At 50.2% G+C, this 27741-nt stretch overlaps 1 protein-coding gene across 1 annotated transcript in view; it reads left to right on the forward strand.

Moving 5' to 3' along the window:
* The window catches only part of NCKIPSD (NCK interacting protein with SH3 domain), a 36674-nt gene extending 13537 nt beyond the window's left edge, over window positions 1–23137 (forward strand). Inside the window, exons 5-13 of the mRNA XM_009573013.1 lie at window positions 153–781; window positions 8618–8788; window positions 9956–10042; window positions 11489–11627; window positions 17135–17215; window positions 18489–18617; window positions 20522–20614; window positions 22187–22359; window positions 22934–23137. Coding sequence (XP_009571308.1) covers window positions 153–781; window positions 8618–8788; window positions 9956–10042; window positions 11489–11627; window positions 17135–17215; window positions 18489–18617; window positions 20522–20614; window positions 22187–22359; window positions 22934–23137 — 1706 coding nt within the window. The remainder of the gene's footprint in view (window positions 1–152; window positions 782–8617; window positions 8789–9955; window positions 10043–11488; window positions 11628–17134; window positions 17216–18488; window positions 18618–20521; window positions 20615–22186; window positions 22360–22933) is intronic.
* Window positions 23138–27741: the final 4604 nt, after the last annotated feature.

A 27741-nucleotide genomic window follows, 5' to 3' on the forward strand; every position in this document is an offset into this window, starting at 1 on the left:
GCTTTGAGATAAGTGAGGCAGGAAGAGGAGTTAAACTGCTCTGGTCGCATGCACAATGAGCCTTTTAATGGACTGCGCTGTAGCAATTTGGTTTTTTTTTTTTTTTTTCCTTTGATGCTGTTGCTAAGGCATTTTTAATTGTTCCCTTTCAGACGCTGTTGAAATTATCCCTGGGTCAGCTTCTAGTGCCTCCTCTATGAGCACGACATCCCTGGATACCTTGTACACCGCTTCTTCTGCGTCAGAGGCTGCTCTCCCGACGGCTACCTCCAGTCCTGCCAACACCCCACCCCCTGTCCCGAGCCGCAGCGTCCACACCACGATAACACGCAATTTGGATGCCGGCTCTGTGGCCCACTCCCGCTACGGGACTTCCCCAAAGGATGGGGCCAGCAAATCTCCCCAGACCAAGCGGGCTGCCCCAGCACCGCCGGCTGAAGGGGGGGCCCAGAGGTCCCACACGGTGGATGGGGAGAAGACTTCTCAGGTGAAGAAAGCTGCCCCGGCCCCCCCTGCAGGCCTGGATGCCTTCAGCTCCCTCTGCCTGGAGGATAAGAAGGCGGCTGTGGTGGAGCTGGTGCCACCAGAACCCAGTGGTCTGGCGGCATCTGTCCCCAAGACGATAGGTGCTGAACTGATCGAGCTGGTGCGCAGGAACACCCACCTCAGCTACGAGCTGTCCCGCGTGGCCATTGGCGTGGTCATCGGCCACATCCAGACCTCCATCCCAGCAACCAGCAGCATCATGGAGCAGATTCTCATCTCTGTGGTGGAGAGTAAGGTAACACGCACGGGGCTGGGCTGGGGGACTGCTGCAAATCACTTCCTAGCATCAGGCAGACGGTGTTACGAGCTTAATGAGCTCTCCTAATGTTTGGAGTGAGATCCCAAAGGAAAGGGGAGAGGTGCTAGATGGGGTGAGTGTCTGCCCAAGGGAACCAGGGGTTTAAACCAAGTCTGAGTATCGGTAGCAGGAAAGCGGAAAACAGGTGAGTTTATTCCCCAAATGAGCTGCAGATGTATGGCGTAACCTTGAGTTTGAAGCTGGGGGTGAGAGGCAAAACCAGCTGAGAGGGCCTTTGGTGCTGGGAAGCACTGGTAGGCCCTTGTGGAGGGGTGGGTGTCTCAGATGAGATTGCAGTTTGGGGAGAGGGTGAGGAGATGGATGGCAGTGAATTGAACCACAGGAGCACATCAGGTGGGAGGTGACAACCTTCCAGGTCCCACTGGTGACAAAGCAGCGGTGGGAATGGATGCAGCGGGGCTTGAGGCATGCTGAGAAAGCTCTGACATGAGTTGTTGACCACTGATTGTGAAGGCTCATGGAGAACCATTGTGGCAGCATAGAATCAGAGAAAGAAGTTAATAGTGACTTTTTAAAGAGGTATTTTCTGTTATGAATGCGACAAATAGAAGCTGAGGAAAATGGAGCCTTCGCAACAAGTGTTTCATTATGGAAACTTTTTATAAAGTAATGCATTGTATAGACTTGTTTTCTTCTACAGTGCTGCACGTCCTCTGTATAGATTCAGATGCCTATGCGTACTATAAATCTGCACAGATTCTAGTCTTTTTTGACGATGGACCACCCAAAACTTCTAGGTGTCTGGCCTGGTCTTTCATCAAAGCGATGAAAACTAGTTTTCCATAGATGCGAACCTCTCTATTATTCCACAACACATGCCTGAGCCCTGCTTTTTTTAAAAAAACATAGAAGAGTATTTCAGCCACTGGAGGAAGAGCATTATCTTGAGCTTGTTCTAAATATGCCCTATGCCAAAATAATTGTATGTTCCTTCTTCCTCTGCTGCAGATACGCAAGGAGGGAAATGAAAAAATGGTTCTTGCAGCAGTCATTGAAATGGCGAAGTGCACCTGGGCAGCCCTCTGCTTTAGTTAGGGGGGATAATAAATTTCAGCTCCCACTTGCCGAATACAGCCCCGAGGAGTATGTTTCATATAAACATCTAAGATTGGAGTTCCATTGCTAATGGCAAGATTATAATGAACTGTTCAGAGGCATTTCAATATGGAAAACTAATGGCATTCAAATTTTAGATCAAATCGTAATCTGGTTAACTGTCTGCGCTGAATAGAGGATCCTATAAGCAATCATCAAGTCTCAGTTTGTGGCCATAACCCAACGGTTAATTGCTTCCTACTTCAATAATGATACCATGTCAATGCGCGATCTAGATTCAGCAAAAAAATTTAGCTGTGTCAAGCAAATGTTCTGGCTCTGACTTGCATGCTAAGAAGTGCAGTTTTCTGTTATTTGGACCTTGGGTGAGATTTGAATATTATTTTTATCTTTAATACCTGTTCTCAGGATACAATAAGCGTAGTTCCACAGAAGTCTTTTAGTGCCAGGTTTCTGCAGAGGGGATTTGAAAACCTCAATTTCATGGCCATTGCTGCAGACCAGCCTGAAAAAGATGGGAAGAAATTCTGATGCTGGTGCAGGGGCGAGTATGGATCTACCCACAACTGATACACTATCTGTCATCTAGGACATCTGTGGGACTTAAAAATGCCCAGTACAGTATGGAGACACAGAAGAAGGTCCTGTCCCATCTCGTAATACCTCATCATTATCTATCTTGAGCAGTACTGCTTTCACAAGGAGAGCCTGCGTGGACTTGCACAGTGCTCAGGTGTAAATGTTGTGGTTGTGGTGTGCATTTTTCTGAGTGTCCCATGCAGAAGATGTAGCTCTGCTGATACATGGGTGCCTGGTCCCAGATGAGGTTGTTCACCTGGTGTAGAAGACCAGCTCTAACAGTTGAAAGGGCAGTCACAGGTAGTTGTAGGGTGGCTGTGCTGCCGTAGCTTCACTGGCATAGTTTAATGGTACAAATTATTATCGTTGACTTTGTGTTGTTCATTATACCAAATTGTTCCACCATCTCAGGGGTTTCTGTGTAGAATTGTTGCTGAGTCCTCAGTTCTGTGTCAAGGGCTTTTTTTTTTTTCTTTAACTTCTGAAATCCCTCTACACCCCAATCCATGCAAATATGTGGTCAGTTCTTCTTTTGCATATTTTTCAAGGTTTTTCTTCCACCCCCTAAAACAGAGCGAGAGATCAGCTTTGATTTAAAGCTTTGGTCTGCTCATGGTAGATATCATACCTGCTTCAAACTTTTGTATCACGTTCTTTAATTAGTTTTATCCTTTCTATTCCTATGCCAGTCTTATTTGAAGTCAGATCATCATTTACAAAATCAATTCCAGAATCCATTACCTCGCTCCCATCCCCAGTGCCTTCTGAAGGTTGAATCGTGGTGGCACTTCCCTCTTATTTACCTTGCTGCTCCTCCAGTGTGGAGTCTGCCCAGGCACATGTTTTCAAGAAAACAAAAGACCCTTCTGCTGGGACAGCATCATGCTCCTGCTTTTAGAGAGGTAACCTAAGGCTACCACAGGAGAACAGCAAAGACAAGGAGGGTGCTGAGGTGCTCACACCTTAGGAAAGATGTTTCAGAGGTACCATACTGCTTGGGGAAGCCTGATCTGCAGGAGCAAACGTGCTGAGTTGGCTTCCCCGTGTCAGGATTTGGCCTGGCCTTGGAAATGGCTCCTCTTCTTGTCCTTGAGCTGGTTCCTGATGAGTGGCATGGTGACTGGGCAAGATGCGCAAAGGGAAATGAAACCTCTTTTCAAAGGCATTGCTGCAGTGACCGTCTAACCTGGAGCTGGCTTTCACGGGAATTTGTTTGAAATTTGGATGTAAGATAATACAGATGCTGCCTGGTTTTCAAGCATCTAAAGAATCACTTGGATTAGTATGTATTGGTGATATGTGATCGCCTTCAACTCTGCTGAATTATCTCCCATCTGAGAGGAGGGTGTAGCACCGAAAACATCTTGTCTAGAGAGGTCGATTTGAAGATTTATTAAACTGAGTGTGAGGCAAGAAAAATTGCCCAATACACAAGCTAGCTACACCTTGAGAGGGAGTGCTTAGAAATTGCTTATCTGCTTTTTTTTAAATTAGCGTTGCTGTGTTCCACTTGTGACTCAGACCCATCTCTGGTTGCCTTAAATTTAAGCTTGAAAACTGCTGACAAAGGTCTGTAATTCAGTTCAGTCTTATAGATCAGCCCAGGCTGCTGGGTGGGGTTGAACAGTTCTTGGATGTGTTGGAGATGGAGGAACAAGTTAAGGGGTTGCTGTGGGAGGTGACGTATTTCTGGAGGGGGTTTCCCTTGTAGCGCTGGGCTGTGACCTGCTCTCAGCTGCCCATCGCCAGCGCCTGATGGCCGCCTGTTGTTGCCAAGGAGTCCTGACAAACCTCGTGGTTAATGTGGCCGAGCTCCCCCTGCGTCCCCTGAATCCATGTGGGCTGCCTCTCATGGGCAGTTCCCGTTCATTCATTGATTTGGCTTTGCTTAATAGAGAATTGCTTTTGACAAGACACAAATGCTGGTCTGGGGCTCAGCTTTTCCCTGTGGGAGCTTTGTCCCTCTGCTAGCCTGGGACAATGAGAAGGTCAGCAGGGTGAGCGTGTTCAAGGCTGACTCCTTTGACTGGGCTGTTAGCGTGCCTACGTAGGGCTCCTCCTTAGTGAAATATTGTAAGAAATGTGAATCTGGAGGCAGGGAGGAATGCATTGGTGGTTAGGCAAGTCCTTTGCTCACTAATTGCTTGAGGAACCTTTATGAAGGTCTGTGCCAGAGTCTTCACATGCAGCCATCTCAGTGCAGCTGTAGATGGGCCACAGTCATCCAGAGCGAGCCGCTGCTGAGTACATCTGCAGAGCAACCATGCATTGGGCTGCAGATGGCCGGGATACCTGCAAAGCAAAGGCTGCAGAGACCTTACTGAAGCATAGCTAATGTGGTGGTTGAAAGCCAAGTGCTCCTCACCTGCAGATCTGTGCACGGCAGGCATTGCCTCCCTGCAGAGCGGACCTGCTCCGCGATGGGGCTGTGTCCCTGGGGTGCCCAGCCAGGAGCAGACCCGCTGCTGCGGAAGGAGTGCGTGTGAAAGGCCTGCCCTCCAGAGCTTGGCTCAGCTGAAGTCAGGCGTCTCTCTTGCACCATGTTTAATCTGGTTTAGCGGCTGCCGAGGTGCCTGGCAGTCTGCGTGTGTCAAGGGCAGCATTAGCCACCTGGTTTTTGTAGGTGGTGCTGTAGTGGGAACAGTTTGCTGCCCCAGAGGAGGGGGGAATTCCCCCTGCAATGTGTGTAGAAACCTGCTGTACGGTTTACCCAAGGTGGATCTGGGCTCATCTGGAGGGACACTGCTGGTAGGTGTGCATACCCACGACACTGGTGATCCGCTGCACTTGCTGGCGTGGTGGTGGGGCGGGAGGCATGGGAAGGGGACGAGGAAGAAATGGGAGGAAGAACTTGGCAGGACAGCAGCTGGGTTTGCATGGCAGACGGTGCAATGAGGTTCCCAAAATGTTTTTGGGCTGCTCAGGAGGAACATAATCCCTGCAGCAGTTTGTTCTGCTGGGCTGGAGGGAGGGAACTATTTGAAGCAGCAAGATAACGCAGGGTGGCGTTGTCAGAAATACCGAAACATCCTCCTGCTTATGGGCTCTCTGGCAGATTCCTGGAAGTGACTATACGATGAGGCTGCAGGCTGAAGTAGCTGCCAAGATGTTTAATAAGCAGAGACCTGACCCTGATGGTGGGAGGGCTGAGAATGGTGCTGAGAGTGCATTGAGATGGTGCGCGGTGTAGTTACACCAGTCGGATTGAAGAGCTTGTTAATGAATTGATCTCATCCAAGTCCATTAGGAGCTTGATGCTCAGTGGAGTCATAAAGGCTGCAGATGAAGGACTGGAGGAAGCAGATTAGTGATAAGAGGCTGAATAGAGTGATCATTAAAACGAGTACTCGTTAAAATGCTCATCCAAAAAGACGTCCCAGCAGTGGACTGAGGTAGGACCAGCCCTGCACTGCTCTGGTGAGGAGGATGTGAGTACTCTGGTGAGTAGGGTATGTAAATGGAGAACCTTCTCCCAAGCAGCTGGGACACGTGAGGACAGGCAGGTGATGCTACAGTGTTGTAGGTCCTCCTAAAGAGAGGAGGAGATGGCGAGACCAAGCGAATCTCTTCACTAACGTGATAAATCACCATTCAGTGGGAGATTCTCCTGCATTTGTGCTCAGCTCCTGAAAGCTGCCATCCTCTCTGAGAGCTGGCTACCTCGTTTTCTGTTTGGCCATCCACAGCTTCCCAAAATTTTAAGAGCACACAGAGGCTTGTGTTAAACCAGCACGCTCCTTCCTTCGTTACCTGCCTGACAAAGATTATGTAATGAGCAGTGGCAACACGTATACTTTTTTTATTATATAGTTGAAGCACTGAATTGAAGTCCTAATTAGTTCACACCCCAAACACCCTGAAGCAAATTACTAACAATTCTGTCTCTAATAAAGCAGACAAGACGTTACTGTTAAACCTACAGTGGTTTTCCCAGAAAGGGCTGGGGGGTTGAAGATGTTCAGGGAGTGTGCTGCTCCTGCACTTGGCAGCCTCGCATGCTGGTGTTGTGGGTGCGCGACTGTGTGACACAAAACATGGGCTTGTGTCTCTGTACAAAATCGTTCTGCTCCGCTTGTAATGTGAAGGTCTGCTTACTGCTGCCCCCGGCCACACAGCCAGCTTGTTGGAAGTCCAGGACAGAACTCAGTTTTCTCTAGGTTTCCAGGAGGAGAAGACGCTGTGCAGTAGCAGGGTGTCCTGGCTGGTAGTGGTAAAGGCCTTTTCACACTGAATGATTGTGACTTGTCACTACACGCTGCAAGACAGCTTCATCCAAAAATTGTTAGGGGCTTGTTCTCACTGAGTGGGTTTTCCCTGTTGTTTGAATTTCTCAGCTCCGTTCTCTTCCACCTTGCTGATCTCCTGCTGCTTGTTGTCACTGCTGTGAAACCTTTGTGTATATAATTTTAGTTCTTCTGCAAATTAGTCCTTACCTCTCTTAATGGTGCTGAGGCTCATCACCTGTGATCAGCCTGGTTCCATGTGCTGGTCCCCCCTCTTGCCCTATCTCAGGAAACCAGGTAGTTCATATACCATACTTAGGTATAGGTAGGACCATACTTAGGTCCTAGAGGGTTATCCTAAATTGCAGACCACACCAGCTGTTGGGGCAGGTTAACTGCTGCTTGACTACTCCCCTCTCCTTCTCGAAGGAGAGGAAAATTGTAGGAAAGACAACTGAAGAGTGAAGCCTTCATGGCAAGGGTTATATATGAGGTGGAAGTGGTGGGGACGCAGATGACAGCAATTTGAGGAAGGAGTATGTGGGGTAAGATTTGCTGAGTTAGTCTGAATCGTAGCTACAAGCTTCAGAGCTCTTGTGAACGGTGGCTGAGCTCTGCTGTTTGGAAGAAAGCAGAACCAAAGCAGCCCAAGATTAACTGGTTCCTGTCCTTGCTGCAGAAGATTGCAGACCTAGTATTGAACAGTTGGCATGTAGAGTACCATGCAAGTCTTTGCTCCCGAGTCAAGGACTAAAGGAAGATCTGTCCCTTTAAGGCTGGAGGGAGGGGCAGTGAAGGGAACTTCTCCTTCCTGGAGGCAGTTGTAAACCGTGGTGGTTTTGTGTCCTGGGACACATTTGTTTTGCTGGGGGTGAGCCTGGAGCTGTGCTCAGCCGCTGCCTGGCAGCGGTCCTGGCCCATGCCGGGCTGGTTTGGCTTTCCCCATTCTCAGGATAATTTTCAGAGTCTACAGTGTGTCCTCTGAAGGGCTTCTGAACACCTGCCTGATGCCCGCACCCAGAAGGAAACCAGTGTTTTACTTGTTTTGTGGGGAGGTAATAGAGTACCTTTGGGTTCACTGAGGTTGGGTTGCCCCATGCTCTTGGTGCACTGGACTGCTGCTGTGAAAGATGTGACGTGTTTGGGTGCCCTCTGGGAATGGCAAATGAGGGTTGAGCTGGCACTGAGCGTAATACTCTGGCCAAGCATTTTGGGTTTTCCTTTAAGTGTGTTGAAATGTGCAGAGGGCTGTGGTCATCTGAGTTGGCTTCTTGCCTTAAGTTCCTCTCATATGGGAAATGGGCATTGCCCTTACGGCAGCGTTCGCCCTTCCCAGGGCAGGCAGGCAGCTGGTGGTGTTCTGCAAAAACCCTCTGGTTTGCTGCGAAGGGAAGTGGGGAAGTTCGTGGTGTGCATGTGTGCTAAGAGGTTACAATTATGTGATCTAGGAGAGATCCCTACAGGTACAAATTCCCATGGCTTCAGGAGCGTTGGTTTGCCTGGATCAGCCTTAGGTTACTAAAAGCAGTAAGAAAAAAGGGGTGTAGCTTTGTTTGAGTGAGGTTTCTTGGGTTCTTCAACATCCTCAGAAGACAGCTAATGCTCCAGCAGGATGGTGGCAGCTTGGATTTAAAGACTTTCTGACCATGCACCAGTTCTGGCACCTATTTTGATTCATTCACTGCATTGGCTGTGCAAGGAAGGGAGGCGGGTAGAGGCCCCAAAAATATAAGAGCTGAAATAACACGTGTCTTTAACTTGCTGTCTTTTTGCTGCCAGCTCTTGACTGAATGAGGTCAACTGCCAGTCCCGAGACAAAGATGAGAGGAAACAGGCACCCAAACAACAGCTAGCTGTCAGGACCCCACTAACCAGTGGTTTTGCTGTCGTGCAGAATCTGAGTGCGGGGCTGCCCTCGGGACAGATCTGCCACGACGAGCAGCGGCTGGAGGTGATCTTTGCAGATCTGGCCAGGCACAAGGACGATGCTCAGCAGCGCAGCTGGGCGCTCTACGAGGATGAGAACGTCATCTGCTGCTACCTGGAGGAGCTGCTTCGCATCCTGGTGAGTAAATTTCTCTCTTTAGAGGCAGAGCAGACAGTCCCAGGGAAGTTCCTTTTTTCTGACCTCCTTCACTCCTATGTTGCCATCAGATCTCCTATTTCGGAGGGCATAGGTTTCTTGTGCATCCCTTACTGTCGATGTGAAGCCCTGCCTTTCTGTTCTGAAGCTGTTCAAAGCTGTTCTGAAAAGAGTTCTAGAACTGTTCTTCATGCTAGTTGTGGTATTTACCTGTCACAGGAGAATATAAACCCTCACCTCCAAAACTAAAAACTGTCGTCCTGCAGTAAACCTGAAGGTTTGTTGTGGGTGTTGTTGCACTCCTAGGCCCATATAAAATGTCATCCATTTGAAACATCCTCTGTGGCTGGGAAGTACTTGCAGGGTGAGGCCCATTAAATGCAAAGAAAACTCTTTGGTTGTCTTGAAAATGAGCTTCAAAGCTATTTTTGTGAGCAAGTATAAAGTATCTCACCACCTCTGTGCATATAGGAGAGGTTCATCCCCATAGTGAGCAGCAGTGGGAAATACTGTCCCAATGCTGTCACTAGCACATACAATCCCGTATACGTACAGGGAGTGTGGTGGTATGGGAGCTGCCGCTCAGCACAGTGATACGGTCTGTATTACAAGTGCTGGTGTGGGGTTTTCTCTGGCACCCGTTTCATATTCCTCTCCAGTTCTGACATAAGCAGAATAGATTTTTTTTTTTTGCGTAATAAATGCCAGTGTCTTTGTCACTCAACATATCGCCTGCCGCCTTGCTGTGGGCCTGCAGGGCAAGACAGAGGGAGATTTTGTGCAACCATTTCCTCATAGTTTAGGGGTGGGGGGGAGATGTACAATGCTTCTCAGGGTGGGAATGGTGCTGGAGCTGCCGTGTGCAACTGCATGATGCACTCATCAAGCTGCTGCTCATGTCATGGGTTTTTTTAGATGTTTTCAGCCCAAGACATGCTGTATGGCAGAGATGTTTCTCAAGAATTCACTTGCAGAATCTGCAGGGTAGTGGTTCTTGAGTGGTTTTTGTGACAGCTGAAGTTTCTTTGTGAGATGGTTGGGCTGGGGCTACTGAGATCTGAAAGCAGCTGGCCTCCCTCAAGGTCCCTGCAGCAGGCACCTTGCTGCTTTGATGTGCCACTGGGCTGACCTGTTCATTCCTACTTCCAGACAGATGCAGACCCAGAAGTTTGCAAGAAAATGTGCAAGAAGAATGAGTTTGAATCCGTCCTGTCCCTTGTGGCTTATTATCAGATGGTAAGGTGGCAGAATGCATCAAATCTCTCTTCTTTTTGAGGTTTCCATGAAGATGTAAAAGAGCAGGGGTGCTATGATGAATATATGTGAGATGTTCCCGCTGGATAGGGCAGTTCTGTGAACTAGCTGGAGTTGCAACACATCCCTTTTGCATGTTGGCTAATGCCAACGCTATGCATGCAAGCTGTATGGAAGAGCAGAGGATGCTATAGACTTTGAAGTGGTAGCTAGCACTGCGAAGAGTAAAGCTTGCTGCTTTTATTAGCTCCATTGAGGGACAGAATCGGCATCACTAATGTCTAGAGGAAGGATTTCCGAGGATGCCTTGGGAAAGCTGACAGGCTGTGACTGCTGCTCTTTTAATTGATGCACTCCTGTGCATTAGTAAATAGCCTTGCTTAGGAAAGTAGGTTGTGAGTAGAAGCCCTGGGACTGAGGAAGGAATTCAGTATTCAGAGGAAGAAATTGAAGTTTTGCCTTCAATGCCTATGCAGTGTTGCTTTGGCCCTCTCCTTCCTGGAACTTCTGTTGTAGGACTCTGCGGGGGTTGGAAACTTGTCCCCATCTTGTCTCTAAGTCCCCAGCTACAACATGTCAAGCCTTATGGCATTTAGCTTTCATCTGGCACTTGTGTGTCTGAACCCAGAGCTCAGCATTGGGGTGCTGTAGCATATCTGAGAGCAGTGGGAAGGCAGGCTTAATGGAGCCTGCTGGCTTTCACTGCCTGCTCTTCTCTGACCAGCATTTCAAGGAAGCCTGGCCAGGTGGAGAGCAGTTGGGTCTCCCATCCTGGCTGGTCGTGCCCAGTGCCAGGGCTTGGCTCACTCCTGCTCTCTGAACCCTGGGGTTGTTGGCTGAGGCTGGAGTATGAAGGTTACCCCAGCACCAGAGCTCCTACGTGGGAGCTGCAGGTTGAGCATCATCTTTGCTGGAATCCCTGCATGTCCCAAAACTTTCTGGTTATACCCTCTGCTCCCAGCACAAACCTGACAGCTTCACAGTGGAGGAGCTGGTCCCATCCTGTTCATTAACCGTCACATGCTGAAGAGGGTTTGCAAATATTGCGTTGTCAGGAAACATCCTTCAGAGCGGCGTTTGCAAAACCCCAGTGTGCTCAGAGAAACCTAGCTACCCAGCAAATTAAATCTCTGTTTGCTGGGGATGGGTATAGGTTGTTGATTTGTGTCATATTAAGTGGAGCATTTCAGAGCTGAGCTCTGGCTGCCACCTGCCATCTGACCGCATGTGCTAACAGCCTGTAGCCAGCCCAGTTGTGAAGTTATCATAAAAGGACTCCTGTGCTGTTGTTAAAAGCTAGTAGAGCTTCTGGGTTCACCGTCATCCTGGGAGGGTCTGTAGCTTCCCAACAACGGGAACTTTTAGCCAGTTGTGTTTCTGCCTTAGAGCAAGACCTCATTCATTCGATCTAATGAATTGTTTTTGCAGGAACACAGGGTGCCGTTACGGCTGCTGCTGTTGAAGTGCTTTGGAGCCATGTGCAACTTGGATGCTGCAGTCATCTCAACGCTTGTAAACTCTGTGCTGCCGATGGAGTTGGCCCGGGACATGCAGACTCACACACAAGGTGAGCCAGAGCTGCTGCACCCAGGTCCCCTGGGATGTGTCTTTCCATTAGATGATTTACAGCAGCACTGGTGGCCCCTCACTGCCTGACTGCTCTATGTGCCCAGTGCTCTGGGGAGAAGGGTGTCTGGTTTTAAAGTTATTCAGGTTATTACAGCTGTGAGTGGAGAGTGCACAGGAGGGGATGTTTCAGTCCAATGATGCAAGGCCCTCTAGCTCTTGAAAGTGTCATTAGTGATCTGCATTACTTCTTGTAGATGTCATAAAGCACATTTTGAGCTGTTCCAGTTTGTTTCATGATGTTGACAGGAGAGACCTGCAGATCTCAAGATCTCTGCAGCTTCTTATAGGCAGTTTTTCTTGGCACTCTACACCAGATCTTTGCAGTGTTTGTTGCTGGTGAATGAGATGCTGGTTAAAGGAAGGGACCATCTCTCTACCACTGTACCAAGGGAGATGGTAGTGCTGTTAACAAAGTTGTGGTCCTGGTCCTCTGCAGGGTAATTGCCATGGCCCTGCTTTCCTCAGCTCTTTGCTTTCCATACCCAGGCTTTGCCCTCACATTCCTTCTACTTCATGCTCCTGCTCCCTTTTGTTAGGATGATCTGTCCCTGCTATTAACAGGAACGTCCTTCCTGCCCTTTGAGCTCCATGTGCTCAAAAGCTCAGTGGTGGTGGCGTAGTCGGATTTCGCTAGCGTTGTCCCCCAGAGCCCAGTGTCCTTTATCTCCCAGCAGCTAGGAGCAGATGCTGAGGAAGAACCTAAGAACAAGGTGAACATGTAGTAATACTCCCCTGACGTTACTTTCCAGCTGCCCATGCATGCCTGGCCCTGGGCAGTCATAGCTTTGCTTCCCATTTTGAAGTCAGCCTGTAGGCCACCAGCGCTGGCAGTGGCATATGCTACATTTTGTCTTAAAGGGATATTGAAAATCCATTGTTTTGTGCTGATCATAGCCAGCAATTAAAGTAGCTGTTGAGTGACCATGTGGATCAAATCCCAATATTTGGAGCCCCATATTTGGAGCCTCGCTGCCCTGATTGCAGTCTGTAGCCTGTTGGTTTGCTGTGAGTGTTGTGGAGCTGTGGAGAAACTTAATTTGGTGATGAGATTGTGTAGGGATTGACAAGTCTGCACAGAACAGGGCCCGTCACATCCATTTCATGAGAGCCAAGTAAATGTCCAAGATGACCACCTTGGATGTGCATTATAGATGTCCCTGTCCGCAGCATCCCACCACAGATTGTGCCAACCCAACTGTGTGGTGGACAGGACTAACAGGGCTAATATGGTGTCTGGAAAGGGGTGTGAGAGGTGAAAATCAAGCCTGTTGCAGAAGGCTTTGCACTCGCCTTTGCTTAGATGCTTTGAAGTGCAGGCATTGCAAAGGTGGGGAGTGCCTGAAAAATAATGTTTCAGCTCAGGGCAGGGCAAAGCACTGGTGGTGTGGAGAGGGACCGAGATCATTACGCCTGTGTTGGCTACGCTTTCTCTTTGTGCTACCGCTGCTTATCAGTTCCATGCAGTGAATTTATCACGCTGTTGGTGTTTCATCTGGCTATGCATGAGAAGCCTCTTCTCTAGGCTGAGGTTTTACTGCCCAAGAAGCAAATAATACTTAGTTATTGGACTATGACTGTGCTTCTGTGACAACATGACTCCTGATTTTGTGCTGCCAAAAATAAAGTTTATCGTGCATCCATCACTAATGAAGATTGTCTCCTGGTGAGCGTTTTCTGCACCATGCTCAAACAGGCTTCAGTCTCCTGCTCTGTTCCCTGAGCTGCCTTTGTGCAGGCAGGGCGGGCTGGTCCTGAGCTTTCGTGGGGCCCCTTGTCACTCCCTGCCTGTTGCAGTGTTGCTGTCTAGGGCATTCTCCCAGGGGCTGCATTGTCCCACGTAGCACAGCTAACTCAACCTCTTGCTTGTGGCGGGGCATCGAGCTCTGACTTAGGTGACTTCAGCGCACCTTTGCTGATCTAGTTGAAGCAGCCCTATCTCCCAGCAAGTGTTAGCTCTACTTTGGGGACCTAAAAAGCATCACAGTGGAAGTGGGTGAAAAGTGGCTCTGCTATGTCCTCTGAACTGCCCGCCTGCAGCTCTGCAGCTTCCCTTCTCTCCCTTGCTTCGTCTCAAGGTGAGGGTTTTTTTCCGTCCTTGCTGTCGGCAGTGCGGTTGAAGGGTGAAAAGCAGCTCTTCCTTTGCTGACAGATTGCTTTTAGTTACAGGAGCTTCCCAAATCCGTGTCCTGATCCCATGCTACCTTCCTGGTGCTAGGCTTATGGCAGGCGCTTGCGCAAATGTCATCTGTGCAGCATCCAGTCCCCTTGGCCTTTGCAGCAGGACTGCAGAGAAGTAACCATCCTTGACCCAAACATGTCTGTCCTTCAGAGGTGTTTTAGGGCATTAGTAGTTCCCTCCTGCCATTCTGGTGCTTACTGCTCCGTGTCCTGCCAACAAATGGCAAGTGGTACCTTGAGTGAAAACATGACCTTGAATCCTAGAATGACTTGAGCTTATTTTAGTACTAGAAACTGGGGAATAGCAGCTGATCCGCGACATACCGTTGAATAGCTAATCCCTTCTGAAGATGGCAGGGGCCAGAGCAATCGGTGCCAGCATTAAGCAGCTTGGGAGCATTGAACTGGCTGCAGCAGCTCTGTGGGATCCCTCCTGGCTTGTTACTGAAGAGCAGCCGAGGCAGAAGTTCTGTGCATGGATGCTGGGCGCCTTTGATGAGAAGGCAGTTTACCCTGGGGCTGATGCAGGCATGTTGGCTGCTGGCCAGTTCTTCTGCCAGATGCTTGGGTCTTATTGCTTCTGGACAGCCACTTCCCTCTGCTGTGGCTGGCCTGTACATCTATCAGTGTTAGAAGAGCTTATAATAAGCCACAGCAAGGCAGAATTAGCCAGAACAATTCCAAAGAAAACAGACAGGGTTAATCCACTCTGTAATCGTGACTTTCTCCCTTGTTGCGGCTCAGTGTACATGCAAGTCAGCTGTCAGGCTCTTTTTACTTGAGTTGTAGACAGTTGTGTCTGCTCCCAGTGCCCAGATTTTGCACTGCTGTGTTTAGTGGTTGGAAGCAAGGTCTTTGAAGGCCTCTGAGAAATACCTTTCATACATAATAGCAGCTTTCTTACCAGTACCTCAGCAGGCTTCGGAACTGCAGGCTGCTGAGCAAACAGCCGCATCTCTCCTGCCCTTCATGGCCACTTGAGTGATGCTTATCAGTCTGTCGTCAGCAGAGTCCCTCTGGTTCAGTAGAGTTGTATTAATGCTATTTACTTTCTTGCAGCCACTGGTGCTGCTCTGGAAGAAAAAAAGCTGTGCTTTGACTGGCGATTACTCTGTTCTTCAGCATGGTGAGTCTTGGATGAGTCTGGCTGCAGCTGGGACACTCCAAAAACTTGTAGAGTCTGTGCTGAGCGAGTGCACCGGGTTAATCTAGATTTTCCCCAAGTTCGGCTTTCTGACTGGTTTCAGCATCCTTTGATTCGTCGTCCTTAGGCAAATCCGACAAGATTTGCCACCTAGTAGTGGAGTCTGCTGTCAACCGAGATGAATGGACATCAGTTCATGGCAGACGGACCAAGGATGTGTAAAACTACCCTCCCCCCTCCCATCTCTAATTAATCTCTTCCTCCATATTTGCTACAACCACATATTTCTCCCTGGCTTCTGTTCTCAGACCATTATTTCATTGCTCCTGATGTGATAAGAGAAAATGTTTTGTTCACAAAAGCCTTACTAGGAACATGGGAACAGCAGGTCCCTATGTCTACCTACTGCAGTATCCTGCCTCTGATACCCAACTCCTGAATCTGGAGGAAAGAATGAAGAAATCGTGTGGTGAACAGTTTGTCAGATTCTTTCTGTTACAGTGAGCTTTGGCATCACTGACGCCTTATAGCTGAGACCTTCTTATAGAAGTATGAATTATTAAGTCATTGCATATCCTCAGTCTTTGTTTACCAAGAGTATACAGTAGTTTCCAGCTTTCCTTTGCTGCCACATGGTCTAGAGTGCTCTCCTACAAACTCTTAGTCTTGTTAATGCTGTAGTATCTCTGGTTAAGCCCCAAATGATCTATTTTTACTCAAGGTATTTGCTGTTTGAAAACTCAGGCATCTTGTGGAGTTCTGACAAAGTCTGCATGTTCTTGGTTTATAGAGGCTTTGCTCACAGAACTGACGTTCCAGGGGCACGAGGCTGGAATGATTCTCTAGCATTCTTTTCCCCATGCCAACGGTAAATCTGAGAGCTGTCAAGTGTTGCAAGTCCTTTGGCCAAGTCCAGGAGTATCTGGTGACAGTGAAGGCATCAGCCTGTGCAGTAAAACCTGCAGGATGCAGGTGCTTAGAGATGGATCAATTTGTGCATAGACAAGTGAAATGTCTTAAAGGGTTGGAGGGGGAACTGGAACCAGCATGTATTGTCCAGGGAAGCAGTACTGTTGGGAGAAGCATCATACATTGAAGGGACTTTCTCCTCTAATGAAAAGTAGTTTTGGTCAGTTTTTTTATAAATACACCCTCAGTTTTCTTGTAACAAGTGCCCTCAGGCTCTTTCTGGCAGATGTAGCTGAACCATGTGGGTATGGTAGTGTTGGGTTGACGGTTGGACTCGGTGATCTTAGAGGTCTTTTCCAACCTTAATGATTCTATGATTCTATTCTATGATTCTAACTTTATTTAGCCAGTATGTGTGGTAACCTATTTTATAAAAATAATACTCCTTTTCCTATCGTCTTCGGCCTTGCTGAACTGGACAGAGGCTACATTTTATTATGACATAGATCCTATTCCATGACTTTTTTTTTTCCTGCAAATATCGCGGAGGTGTATCCATTAATTAAAATTCAGGAAAGGCGCTGGCTGTGGTTCTGTGGAGTATTCACGTATAGCTGCTGCCAGCGAAAATTGTGTTGGACTAGCAGGCTGCGGGTCATATTAATGCTGGAGACATGTGGCCTGGGAGGTGGGCAGATGCATAGCCTGAGTCATGAGCAGTGATCTGGTCTCCCCAGAGACCTCTTATACCTCCAGGCAGAGCTGAGGTAGCGGAAGTAGAGCAGTGCAAAGATGGTAACAAGCAGCATAACTGTCCGGGGGTGGTGTTGGTTGGAACAGGCGGTGTTTCAAGGTGGCCAGATGGATGCTTTTTCTGGGTTCAGTAATTACATAACTATGGGATGTGTCCTGGGACTGTGCAGGGGAGGCTTTTAATTATTCAGATCAAGTTTGCCCAGATCCTCTTAAGTGGAGGGGAAAAAAAATCGAGAATTCTTGTTGTGATTATTTTTAAATTGCTTTGGAAACGCGTGGCGCAGAAGGCATGTGGTGTGCTTAAACAGGGGGAAAAACACCCTTATAGCTCAGTAAATACAGGAACGAGGAGCAGTCTAGTCAGTGTTAAATGTCTGTATTAAATATGTGACTTCCCAGCTGCAGCTGAAGTGTTTTGCATCCTCAGAAGAACTAATGGTAGGACCTTTATCTTGCAGATCATCAAAAGATGTGCTACTCTGCACTGGTGCTGGCAATGATGTTCTCCATGGGGGAGCCCCTGCCATATCATCACTATGGTAAGAGCAGCTTATGCTTACAGCTTGGTAGGACAGCAGACGTGATGGTGGGACATCTGGGGCGTGCTGGCAGGCACAGGGAAGGAACCTTTCCTGGTGGCCAAGGTGGGGACAGCTAGGGGAAAGCCCAGCATGAGCAGGGCAAGAGTAGGGTCTGCTCTTTTTCAATAGAGCTTGGCTTCTGAAACACTGGGCTGAGATGCCAGATTTCCAGAGAGCAGCACAAATCTGAGGTAGAGCAGTGGAGGACTGATGCCAAGCTGCAGAAGAGGTGGATTTACCCATCACTGTGACTAAGCAGCATTTTGTTTTACCTCTGCCTCTGCGTGAAAGCACGCACCTCTTACTTGCTTTGGAGACATTCTGTCTGCTGATGAGGCTGAGAGCCCAAATCACTACGTGAACGCCCACTAAAGCTGTCAGCTGCATAATGTGGCCTCTTCCTGGTCTCCTTTCTAATGGGACGGTGCAGCCCTGTGTATTTTAAGCTCTTAGGGAAGGCGGAGATGATTAAGGGTATTGCAGTCAATAGGGAAGTGCAAATGTGCCAGACCTGCCTGTTTTATCCTTTGTACTTTCATTCCAACCTTCAGCCAGAAAGCTCTATCTGCCTGCTTGTTCCCCTGGCCATGTTGTGTTCCCCATATTTGGGAAAGTCTGGGCTCAGATTTCCTAGAAATGCAGTAGAGACTGTTATAAGCATCTCCGCAGCAGCTTCACCTTAACACCCTGGTAAACATATACAAGATTTAAGCCAGTGCAGTAGAGACTGTGGAATGAGCCTCCACACCTCCTGCTTTTCTCTCCTCCTGTAACCCTGGCAATTATTTCAAGCAGGTGGACTTATTTGCATGAGCTCCTGAGCTTTCCTAATAGCTAAATTAAAGAATGGGTAATTACTAATGATCTGGATGATTACTTTTTTTTTAAAATAGATGGATTAAACCAGTTGTCAAGAATACAAATCTCTTCCTACCTGAAGCTTTCATTGGCAGCAGTGGTGCTGGAACAACAGCTAGAGCAGGATTTGGTGTTTTATTTACTCCAAAAAAATTGCCAGTGGGGGACCAACTTTCAGCGTTCTCCTGCAGCGTGGATAGTTCTAAGCCACTTCAGTGGTCTGTCTTGCAGGGTTGTTAATTCCCTGGAGACTAACACTGGCACTCCGCTAATGTTTTTTAAGCATAAAAGCACAGAGAAGTGGCTTGCGTTGTCCCTTGTTGCTCGGTTTATTTTCACTGTGCTGTAAATGCCCTTCTTTCTCCTTGTGTAGAACATCTCAACTCTCAGTTTGTGCAGTTCCTTCTGGATGTGATTGAGGATGGGCTGCCCTCGGACACCACCGACCAGCTGCCTGACTTATTTGTCAACGTCCTTCTGGCCTTCAATCTCCACATTCCAGGTCGGTTTGGTGCTGCTCTGCCTTGGCAGGATTTCAGTGGTCTGGAGGAGTGAGGACGTGAAGAATGGGGAGGGAGAATCTCACTGGAACTTCATGGTGCTGTGATAACCTCTCCAGCTCCCCTAGCCTCTGGCAGTATGCTGTGTTTAAATATTGTGCAAAACCCTAGAGGAAAAAACAGTCTGAGAGCCCGTGCTGACCCTCTGGGGCACAGCAGCTCTGTGAAGCCCAGCAGATTTCTCTCTGTACTTCCACACTGCCTGGATCAAAGCAGTTGCTGGGCTGCACTTGCAGAACATGAGTGGGGTTAACTCGTAGGCACAGCTGATTTGGGAGAGAAGATGCTTCAGCAGGCATTTCTCGGTGCCAGTCCAGAAAGAAAGTCCTCTGCCTTCTGTAGGTCTTGACAAACCTTCTGCTTACCCAGCTGCACCTCTTCAAGTTCATTCAAAGCCCGTGTGTTGGGGCCAGGCTCTTCAATGTTGGCCTGAGCTGTGCTCTCTCCTGAGTGCCCTCGTCCTCTGTCCTCCCTCCCCTGCTGAGCTCCATGAGAACAGACAATGCATCTGGTCCCTAGGGAAGGGCATTTGCCCTCTTGCTGCCTGTGAGTTTTGAAGCCTGTTGTTGGAAGATTGGAGAGTAGTTCCAGGTCCTGCTAAGAGAGGCCACTTCTTAATCCAAAATCTCCTGTTGCTCCAATTGTCTTTAGTTAATGACTTCCTCTTGTTCTGCTTCATGGCTTTACCCTTGGCTTCGTGGAGAGGGGGGAGGATAAAGCAGCAAGGATGTGTCCAGTAATTTACCTGTTATTTTGAGTTGTGCTTCATTAAAATTTATGTGGAAGTTTCTAATTTCATGTGAAAGTTGATTGTGCAGAGACTGATTAAGTATGGTCTCTGCTGCTTTCATTTGTTACCCCTTCTCACAGTTGCCCATATACTTCCTGGCTGCAGTAATTAGGCAATAATGCATGACAGGCAGTGTGTTTCTGGGGGATTATTGCCCACCTGGGGTGTAGCCAAGAGCAGTGACTTGTTCTCTGATGCTAAGAACATGTTAAATGATGTTTGGGTTGCTTATTAGTGGATTGAATTTTTATTCCTCTGTCTGCAAGATTAATCTATTGTACAGTTCAGTGATGCAGCATTAGTTCAAAAACTCTCCTAAAAACATATTATATTGATGCTTTTCAATGTGAAGGATCCTAAAGCACTTCGCAGCCTGTGAAATATTATAGGGTTGCCAACCCTATGCCATAGAAATAGCCACACTGTGCTGTTTGGATGCTTCTGAGTGTGCACACTGACACATGTGCATAAAGCCTGCTAGGGTGAACATATTTTAATTACAAGAAATCACCCCCAAAGCAGCTAGGGGACATTTCCTAGAAGAAGTCTTCAGCACCTCCCCTTGCACAGCCCTGTGCCGAGTGCGGGGAAGAAGAACTTTTCCCCTCTGGCATGCTCCTGGGACCTGTCCGTCCCTTCTTACGAGAAGGCAGTAAATTCCAGCAGGGCACTGCTGATATGAAGTATGAAGATACTAGAGACTGGAGCCCTTGGCTTCAGAGGATTGTGAGCAGAGGTAATGTTTCACAACGTAAAGCTTTTGCAAGGTATTTCACAGTATTTGGCTGGCTGGACTGGAGCCCGCATGTGAGTCAGATGCACATACAAAGCACGAAGTCCCGAGTGTTTTCATGCATTGTTGAAGATTCATTTCACCTTCCCTCTCCCTGCCCACCCACTCTGTGGGGCTGAAACTTTTCATAGCCCTGATACGACTGTGGTTCCCCAAAACTCCCCAGAGCACTGGTGTGAAACTGGAGCCCTCCACTATTTTTTTTTTTTATTACCATGGTCTTCAGGAAACAAAGGGATGTGCTGAACAGGTTTCTTCCTTAGTTCCAGAACACAGTGTGATCATGACTACAATAAGCAAGCACTCGAATGTCAAGACTTTCACAGAAAAGCTGCTGCTGCTGCTGAACAGGGGAGGTGAGTGTTTGCGGTGCTGTTACGTGCCTGGCAGTGTGTGCAGCTAATGGTGACTCAGGGAGACGAGCCTGGTGCTTGTTAAGGGGTGGGATGTGTCGGGGTTGCAGGTAGCTGAGGAGCTGTTGGATCAGGCAGGACGTGCTGCTTCCTGGTGAGTTTGTGAGGGTGACAGGCTGCATTGCTGAGGATGGAGCTGCACAAAGAATGAAGTGATGCTGGTGGCATCTAGGAAGAGAGAAGGGGCCTCTGGATTGGCATTTCCATGCAAACTGGTCCCCTTGTAGTTCCGGGTCAGATCAGCCCCATCTCATGGCATGGCTGGCTGCAGTGTAGGCAACCTCGTGTCTGGGAGGAAAGCTGGTCCTGGGCCACTTCTGTCCTTGGACAGACAGGGCTCCATCAGTGCTGGCACACAAACCTCAGCCTGTGCTGGTGATCATCTGCCCTGGGCGACAGATCCAGAGGGAGGTCTTGCCTTCCAAAATGCTGCTTAGAGTGGAACTTCCCATTTCAGAATCACCGGCAGAGGGTTAGCTTTGTGTCTGCTCCAGGCATAGAGTGAAATCCACTGTACGTGTAGAGCTTTTGCAAAGCAGATTGCTAGAAAGCTGGAGATCTCCGCAGGAAGAGCGATGCCAGGTATTTCTGCCTGTGCTGCATGCCACTATTGTGCTTTCTAATACCTTCTGGAGCACAAGAACTTTGCTGCCTGAGATTCATTTTGTTGATTTGCTGGTAAATAACTCATCCTGAGATGCTTGCAGCTCGTCTTACTTTGGCTTTAGTTCTCTTTTGGGGTTGCAAATCACTGTCTCCACACTACATCAGCTTGAGGGCAGCCGGCATCTCAGTGCTCTTCTGTCTGGCCTCCTCCCAAAGCCTTTGTTTGGCCCTTTTCCTGCCAGATTCCCTGCAGGGATCACCTTACTGCGAGGGGCTGGGGGAAGAAAGGGGGGGGCCACAGCCTAATGAAGATGCTTCTCTTTTGCCCGCCTTCCTGATAACTGCTGGGCGGGGCTGCAGTGTCCCAGAGCCCCTCTTGGGGTCTGCAGGGAAGGTTTTGGAAGAGAGCAGGATGTGATGGCTCATTTAAACTTGGAGGTGTTTCTTTTCTTGCTTCTGGGATGGTACTAGCCTGGTCTCTGAGGTGAAAGCTCATTTCTGGTACAGCCTCTGATGGGCTTTTCAGAGGGGTCATTGGACCAGACTTAATAAACCAGGGAGAAAATGAGGGGTAGCTGTTGAGCAAAAAGGGGAGGCGCTGAGAGGCGATGTGCTAATGAGCTCTCACCTGGCATGGTAGGTGAAACATAAACAATGATTAATGCTAATGCTAATAAGTTTGGTCTCTGCTTGGTACCCTGCAGAGCTGCCATCCTGATTATGCAGCTTTGTGCAAGGCACTAATGTCTGCCAGCACAAAAGCTAGCCACAGGCAGGGACCAGCTGGCCAAGGCCGGGGCAGCCTCCTCTCTGAAGCCTGTAGGGTCTAATGAAGGGATGTGCACTGAAGATGGAGGAGGTAGGCAGCGGGGAGCATGTGCCTTAGCAGAGTCTTTCTGCCTCCCCCAGATGATCCAGTTTGTATCTTCAAGCATCAGCCTCAGCCGCCGCACTCAGTGCTGAAGTTTCTGCAGGACATCTTTGCCAGCAAGGATACGGCCAGCATCTTCTACCACACGGACATGATGGTCCTGATAGACATCCTGGTGCGGCAGATTGCTGATCTCTCCCCAGGAGATAAGGTGCTCACAGTAACCCATAGGTACTGGGGAAGGGAGCACAGTCCCAAAGCAATGGTGTTCCTCCTGGCCCTCCATGGGGCCTGCTGGTGCAGGCAAGAGTGGAGTCCTGGGGTGGGCACGACACTTCTGGGTGCTCAACTCAGCCTTGGGGGCTGAGGAGGAAGGGGGATTTATCTGGCCCGGCATGCAGCAGTAGAAAGGCATGTTTGAAGAAAGATCTGCCAGGCTTCTGGTGGTCTGCACCCTTCTGCCCAGGGACCTTTGGGAACAGGGACCCTCTGTGAGTAGTAGAAGTAAGAGGGATCTCTCTGGTTTGGTATTGCAAGAGGCAGGGGATGTGCACATGTTTGAAAGCGGGTGAAGAGCAGCACTGGGTTGCTGTGGGAAAAGCAGAGTTTTCCGTAGCTACTAATGAGCCTTAAGAAAAAGCAGGTGCCTCTGGAGTTGCTCTCTGGCTGGTGGTGCAGCAACAGCTGTTCCTGTGCTCATGCTGTAATGGAGGCTGGCATGCTTGTTTATCTCACTTTAAATCTCTCATTGTGCTCTGTGTTTTGTCTCCCCTCCCACTTGGCAGCTGAGGATGGAGTATCTGTCTCTGATGCACGCCATCATCCGCTCTACGCCCTATCTGCAGCACCAGCACCGCCTCTCTGACCTGCAGGGCATCTTGCAGCGCATCCTGGGGGAGGAGGAGGAGGGCCAGCAGTGCCAGATGGACAAACTGATCATCTTGGAGATTTATAAGGAGTTCCCAGAAATCTCTCCCGGTACCAGCTAACCACCCCTTGGCTTGGACTGGAGTTTGAACCACTTGGATCGACGACGTCTCTTGTTGACACTTTCTCCCCATTCCCTTCCAGTACAGCTCATACCTTATATCCCTCCGTGCGAGGCCTAAGGTTGGGACAGTGTTCACCGGCCCTTTAGAGATGCCAGCGGCAGAAAGGGCGGGGGGTGCCCCCCGGGCCTGGTGCTCGGGGAAGTTGGAGCGGGGTGGGCGCTGGTGCGTGGTTTGCCTGCAAGACTGGGGCAGGAGGTATTTAGGCAGCTGGTGTTAGCGGGAAGGGCAGAGAGCTTGCGAGGGACTTAGCAGCTGAGGTGGGGGGGGGTGTTTAGCTGCGCTGGTGTCCCGAGGTCCCGAAGCGAAAGGCCTTTGCCTTAGAGTATCACTTCTTTTCCATGTGCATCTCTCTCCCCGCAGTGACCAAGTGGAGTCCGCTGGTGCTTGGAAGAAGCTTTCGTAACATCTGTTTTGTTTTCTGCTGCTAGTGCCAATGTGCTGCAGCCCTGCCAAGGGGAGGTAGCTCGCTCGCTGTCTTAATGCCTCGTCTAGTGAGCCTTTCACTCCCTCCTGGCCCTCAGCTTTGCCTCTGGGTAGCAGCCCACCTAGGGTCATAGAGGTCTTATCCCAACAGCTGCTTTTTTCAATCTGCTTTCTATAGTGACGTTTAAATCTGAATTTCTTGCACACTGTGGCAGCCTAGAAGTAACAGTCATGTGGGTGACGCTGCCCTTAGGAAGCCTTTGGCCCGGACACAGCGCAAAGACGTGTCTTGCCAAGCAAAAGCTGCCGCTTGCCACCTCTCTCGCAGCGTTGCCCTGGGGCCCCGAGCCGAGGGGCTGCACGTGGGCAGGCGCGCTCTGTTCGTGAAGCGTGTGGATTTCTTGCCTTGAGCTTCATAGTAGCTCTGCCTCGCTGCTCTCCCTCTCCACATGGCAGCGCTTGGAGGCAGTGTGAGCCTGGTGTCCAGTAGCTGTTTGTGACTATGCACGAATGTGGGGAACCCTTATTTATATTTCCTCTAGGTTTCTAGCAAACGGGATTAACCTGTTTCCCTGTTACAGGTAGTCACACACACTAACGTGGGTCTCTTAGATATTCGTGTGCGCAGTCTGGTCACTCCCTGTCTCCAGCTCTTCCTTTGTAGTATCCAGTTTAGGAGCTATCGGAAAGTGGAACTGGAAATACTGGGCACTGTAATTTTTTTTTTTTTTTTTTTAGCGTGAGGCGATGACACGAGTTCTGCTCTGCAGGCCTGGACTCTGGGCACTGGGGCAGTGATGCTCAGGAACAGAGGGGGTTGGCCTGGCAGCCAAGAGGGGCGAGGACCCCCTGAAGTCAGCCTGGGAACACCCAAAGCTTAATAACCACCCTCGTAGAGAAACCTATTTTTCCCCCTGTAAAAATGTATGAATGTCAAAAGGGATCCTGTATTTTCTTAAACACTAAGTGTAACATGCGGAGGAATAAAAATGTCTTAAACTCGACTTCTCTGAACATAGCCCTGCCTGCCCCGTCCTGTTGTGGGGGACCGAAGGGGTGGGGACAGCTCGGGTGCCTGCTGCCTGCTAGGGCAAAGCACTGGGTGCTGGCCCTCAAATGGGATCAAAGTAGTAGTTTTCCCACAGTCAGCTTCTTGCGTTGCATTTTTCTACTACGTTGCTGGCTGATGAGGAGTGATGGAGGGCAGCAGTCCCTGCAAGGGGCACAGCCATCACCCCCGTGGGCCTGCCCAGCATTGCTGCTCCAGATTAAGGGTTTGGCAGAGCCAGACTCAGCAGTTCGCGCAGCCTCAGCTGGCTTCCAGCAGAGCTGCCGAGGCAGCAAGCTCCACGACAAGGGTTTAACGGTCTGTATCGAGTGCTAATGAATCACGCTTTGGCTGTGGATGTCTGTTCCTAAACCTCAGCTTTGGGGGTTGCCTTGGATGGCGGGGGGTGCGTGTGGTGGGAGGGCAGCGGGCGCTTGGTAAAGCACCGAGTCGGCAGCAGGGAAGTTGGTCTCTGCTCCTGGCTGCGTGCCGGGTGGGAGCCAGCTGGCAGTGGGCTACAGCCCTGGCCAAAAGTAGGGGTGTAAATGCCAGGCGCAGGCTCTGTTCCCCCCCAAACATGGGGCTGCATCAAGCACAGCTTTCTGCAGAAATGGGGCCAGGGCTGTGTCCCAACTCTTGCCTCTTTGGCCAGTGTCTCCCAGGGGCCAGGCTTGTGGCCTTGCAGTGTGTCAAGCTGCACACCCTTGGGAGTCACAATACGTGAGGGCTGCCAGTACTTATGGGTGCCCACCCTGTGGTGGCTGTCCTGTGCCCCCTTGCTTTGTGCAGCTAGCCAGGAGCACAGCCTGGGCAAAGCCTTTCATGACAGCACCCTGCCTGCCATGGGGGGATGGCAGAGCCCTGGCTGGGCTGAGCTGGAACAGGCAGAGCTGGCGGCTCCCTTCAGCATCCCTGAGCCACTGCTGTCCCTGGGGGTTGCTCACCCCATGTCCCAGCTACACAGTGAGCATCACCCCATCTGCACCACCACCATGCTGTCACCGCAGCCAGGGCTGGAAGGGCTGGGGGTCAGCCTGCCGTGGGGGGTCCCGGGTGAGAGCTGCACCCGCTGCCCAGGAAAGGCCTTTGCACGTCGCAGGGAATCAAACTGCAGCGTGTAAACTCGTTATGCCCAAGCCTGCTCAGCGGTTCCTGCTCTGCGCACGGGTGACAGGCACAGATAACACGCTTGCGTTGCTGTTAGCTGTAATAGGCCGCTATCAGAGTGGTATCTCCTTGTATCGGTGTGTTTTTATTGCAGTGCAGCAGTGAAGGGTGTTGGGGGGCTGGCACGGGGGGAGCGATGTGCTGCCTGTGACCTGCGCCTCTGCTTTATTGTCTGGAATGATTCAATTACAACTATTTTGTGGCAGTAATACCCCGATGATTTTCTCCTCCTCCTCTGAGCTGTCAGCTGGGTAATTAGAACAAACAAACTTGAAAGCCTTCATAATTTTTTAAAAGCATCGCCTCTCTCCTGATTGGGTTTCTTGACGACAGATCCCCAGTTTGAGGAGGTGCGATGTATAATCCAGCCAGTGGCGGGGGCTCGGGTGAAGCCGGCGCGTTCCTGTCGCATGCAGGTGCTGCTCTGCCCTTTATTAGATGAGGTTTCTTGGGTGAGCTGCGCGTGGGGCTGAGGCTGCTCTGCTGGTCGGCGTTAGCCTAACGGTGCTAGGAGGGCTCAGGTGAGCGCGTGAGGGCCTGGAAAGGGAGAATGTAAATCCCCGTGGGGTACAGCTGGCATGGCCGCAGCCCCATCAGCGCTGGTGCTGCTGGACTGGCCAAGCTGGAGGCATTTTGTGGTGGCTGAGGAGTTAATCATAGCAGATTATCAACGTTCAGGAATCCTATGGAGTTTATAAATGAACATGCCAGCTTCTCCACAGGCTTAGAAATCCACACCCACCAGGTGTCAGCCCTCAGTGTTGTGTAAGCACCATGGGAACCTCTCTCCGGCATGTGCTGAGCTGCACTTTAGGGCCTGCTTGGTATTTCCCATGGTGGTCCCGAGATGTGTGCTCAGCCTAGGCACTGGGGCAAGGAGGAGCCCTGCCTGCTCTGCCCACCCTGCCACTGCCCAGGTGGTGACCAGGCCTCAGCTCCTGCACGGGTGACGGTGGTGGAAGGGAGGCACCGGCCGTGAGGATGGTGCAAGGTGGTTGGGGAGCTTGCTTGCAGTCAAACCCGAAATCAGCGGGCAGCATGCGCTCGCCCCACCCCTTCGTTTACACTAAGAATAATTGATAGGGGACCATCTGTCACCATCGGTGGAACCGAAGCTGGATGAGAGCCGGTGGTGGTCATGGTTGGCGGGGGAACACAGGGCATTGGGCAGAGGCAAAGGTGATGCCAGGATTCAGCGCTGTGGCAGCAGCATGTGGGATGCCACAGCCCTGTCCGCAGCTGGTGCAGAGGGCACCACCATGGCAGTGGCGGCTGGACCCCCTTGAGGTCCCCAGACCTGCTGTGCCCAGGGGTCAACATGTCTCCTCTGACCTCCTTCTTGCTGTGCAGATGGCCTGCGCTGTCCAAAGCAGCGTGCACCTCCAAAGCAGCCACTCAAATTTCTGCCAAGGGACCGTGGGACCTTGCACAGCCTCATTAGGTTTCCCGCGGGGTGGGAGCGTGTTTGGCTCCCCAGGAGTGTCGGAGAGTGCGCGTGGCTCCTGCGGTGGTGGGAGCCACGGCTGAGCGAGCAGAGGAGCCCCATCTCCGGTGTCAATCCATCCCGCTATTAACTTGTGCATCTTTTTGGGAGCTATGTAGGGGCTGCACAAGGGGTGCTGGTGGTGCCCAGCCTGGCTGCAGTGCTGGCACGGGGGTCCCCCTGCTCCCCAGCCTATCCACCCTGAACTGCAGCACCTCCAGCACAGCGGTATGGAGGGCTCTTGCAGCCCCCTTGGGGCTGGGCTGTGCATGGAGGCACTGCGTGTCCTATGTACGCCCTGCCCTTCCCTACCCCATCCTAAATTCCCCCATCTCCCAAATTCACTCTATTTTCGTCCCCGACCCAGGTTTTTCTTCCCTAGCACGTGCCCCATCTGCTGTGCCTTGGGCTCCCCTCTTC

This window comes from Fulmarus glacialis, unplaced genomic scaffold (assembly GCF_000690835.1).
Source record: "Fulmarus glacialis isolate BGI_N327 unplaced genomic scaffold, ASM69083v1 scaffold20252, whole genome shotgun sequence".
NCBI lineage: Eukaryota > Metazoa > Chordata > Aves > Procellariiformes > Procellariidae > Fulmarus > Fulmarus glacialis.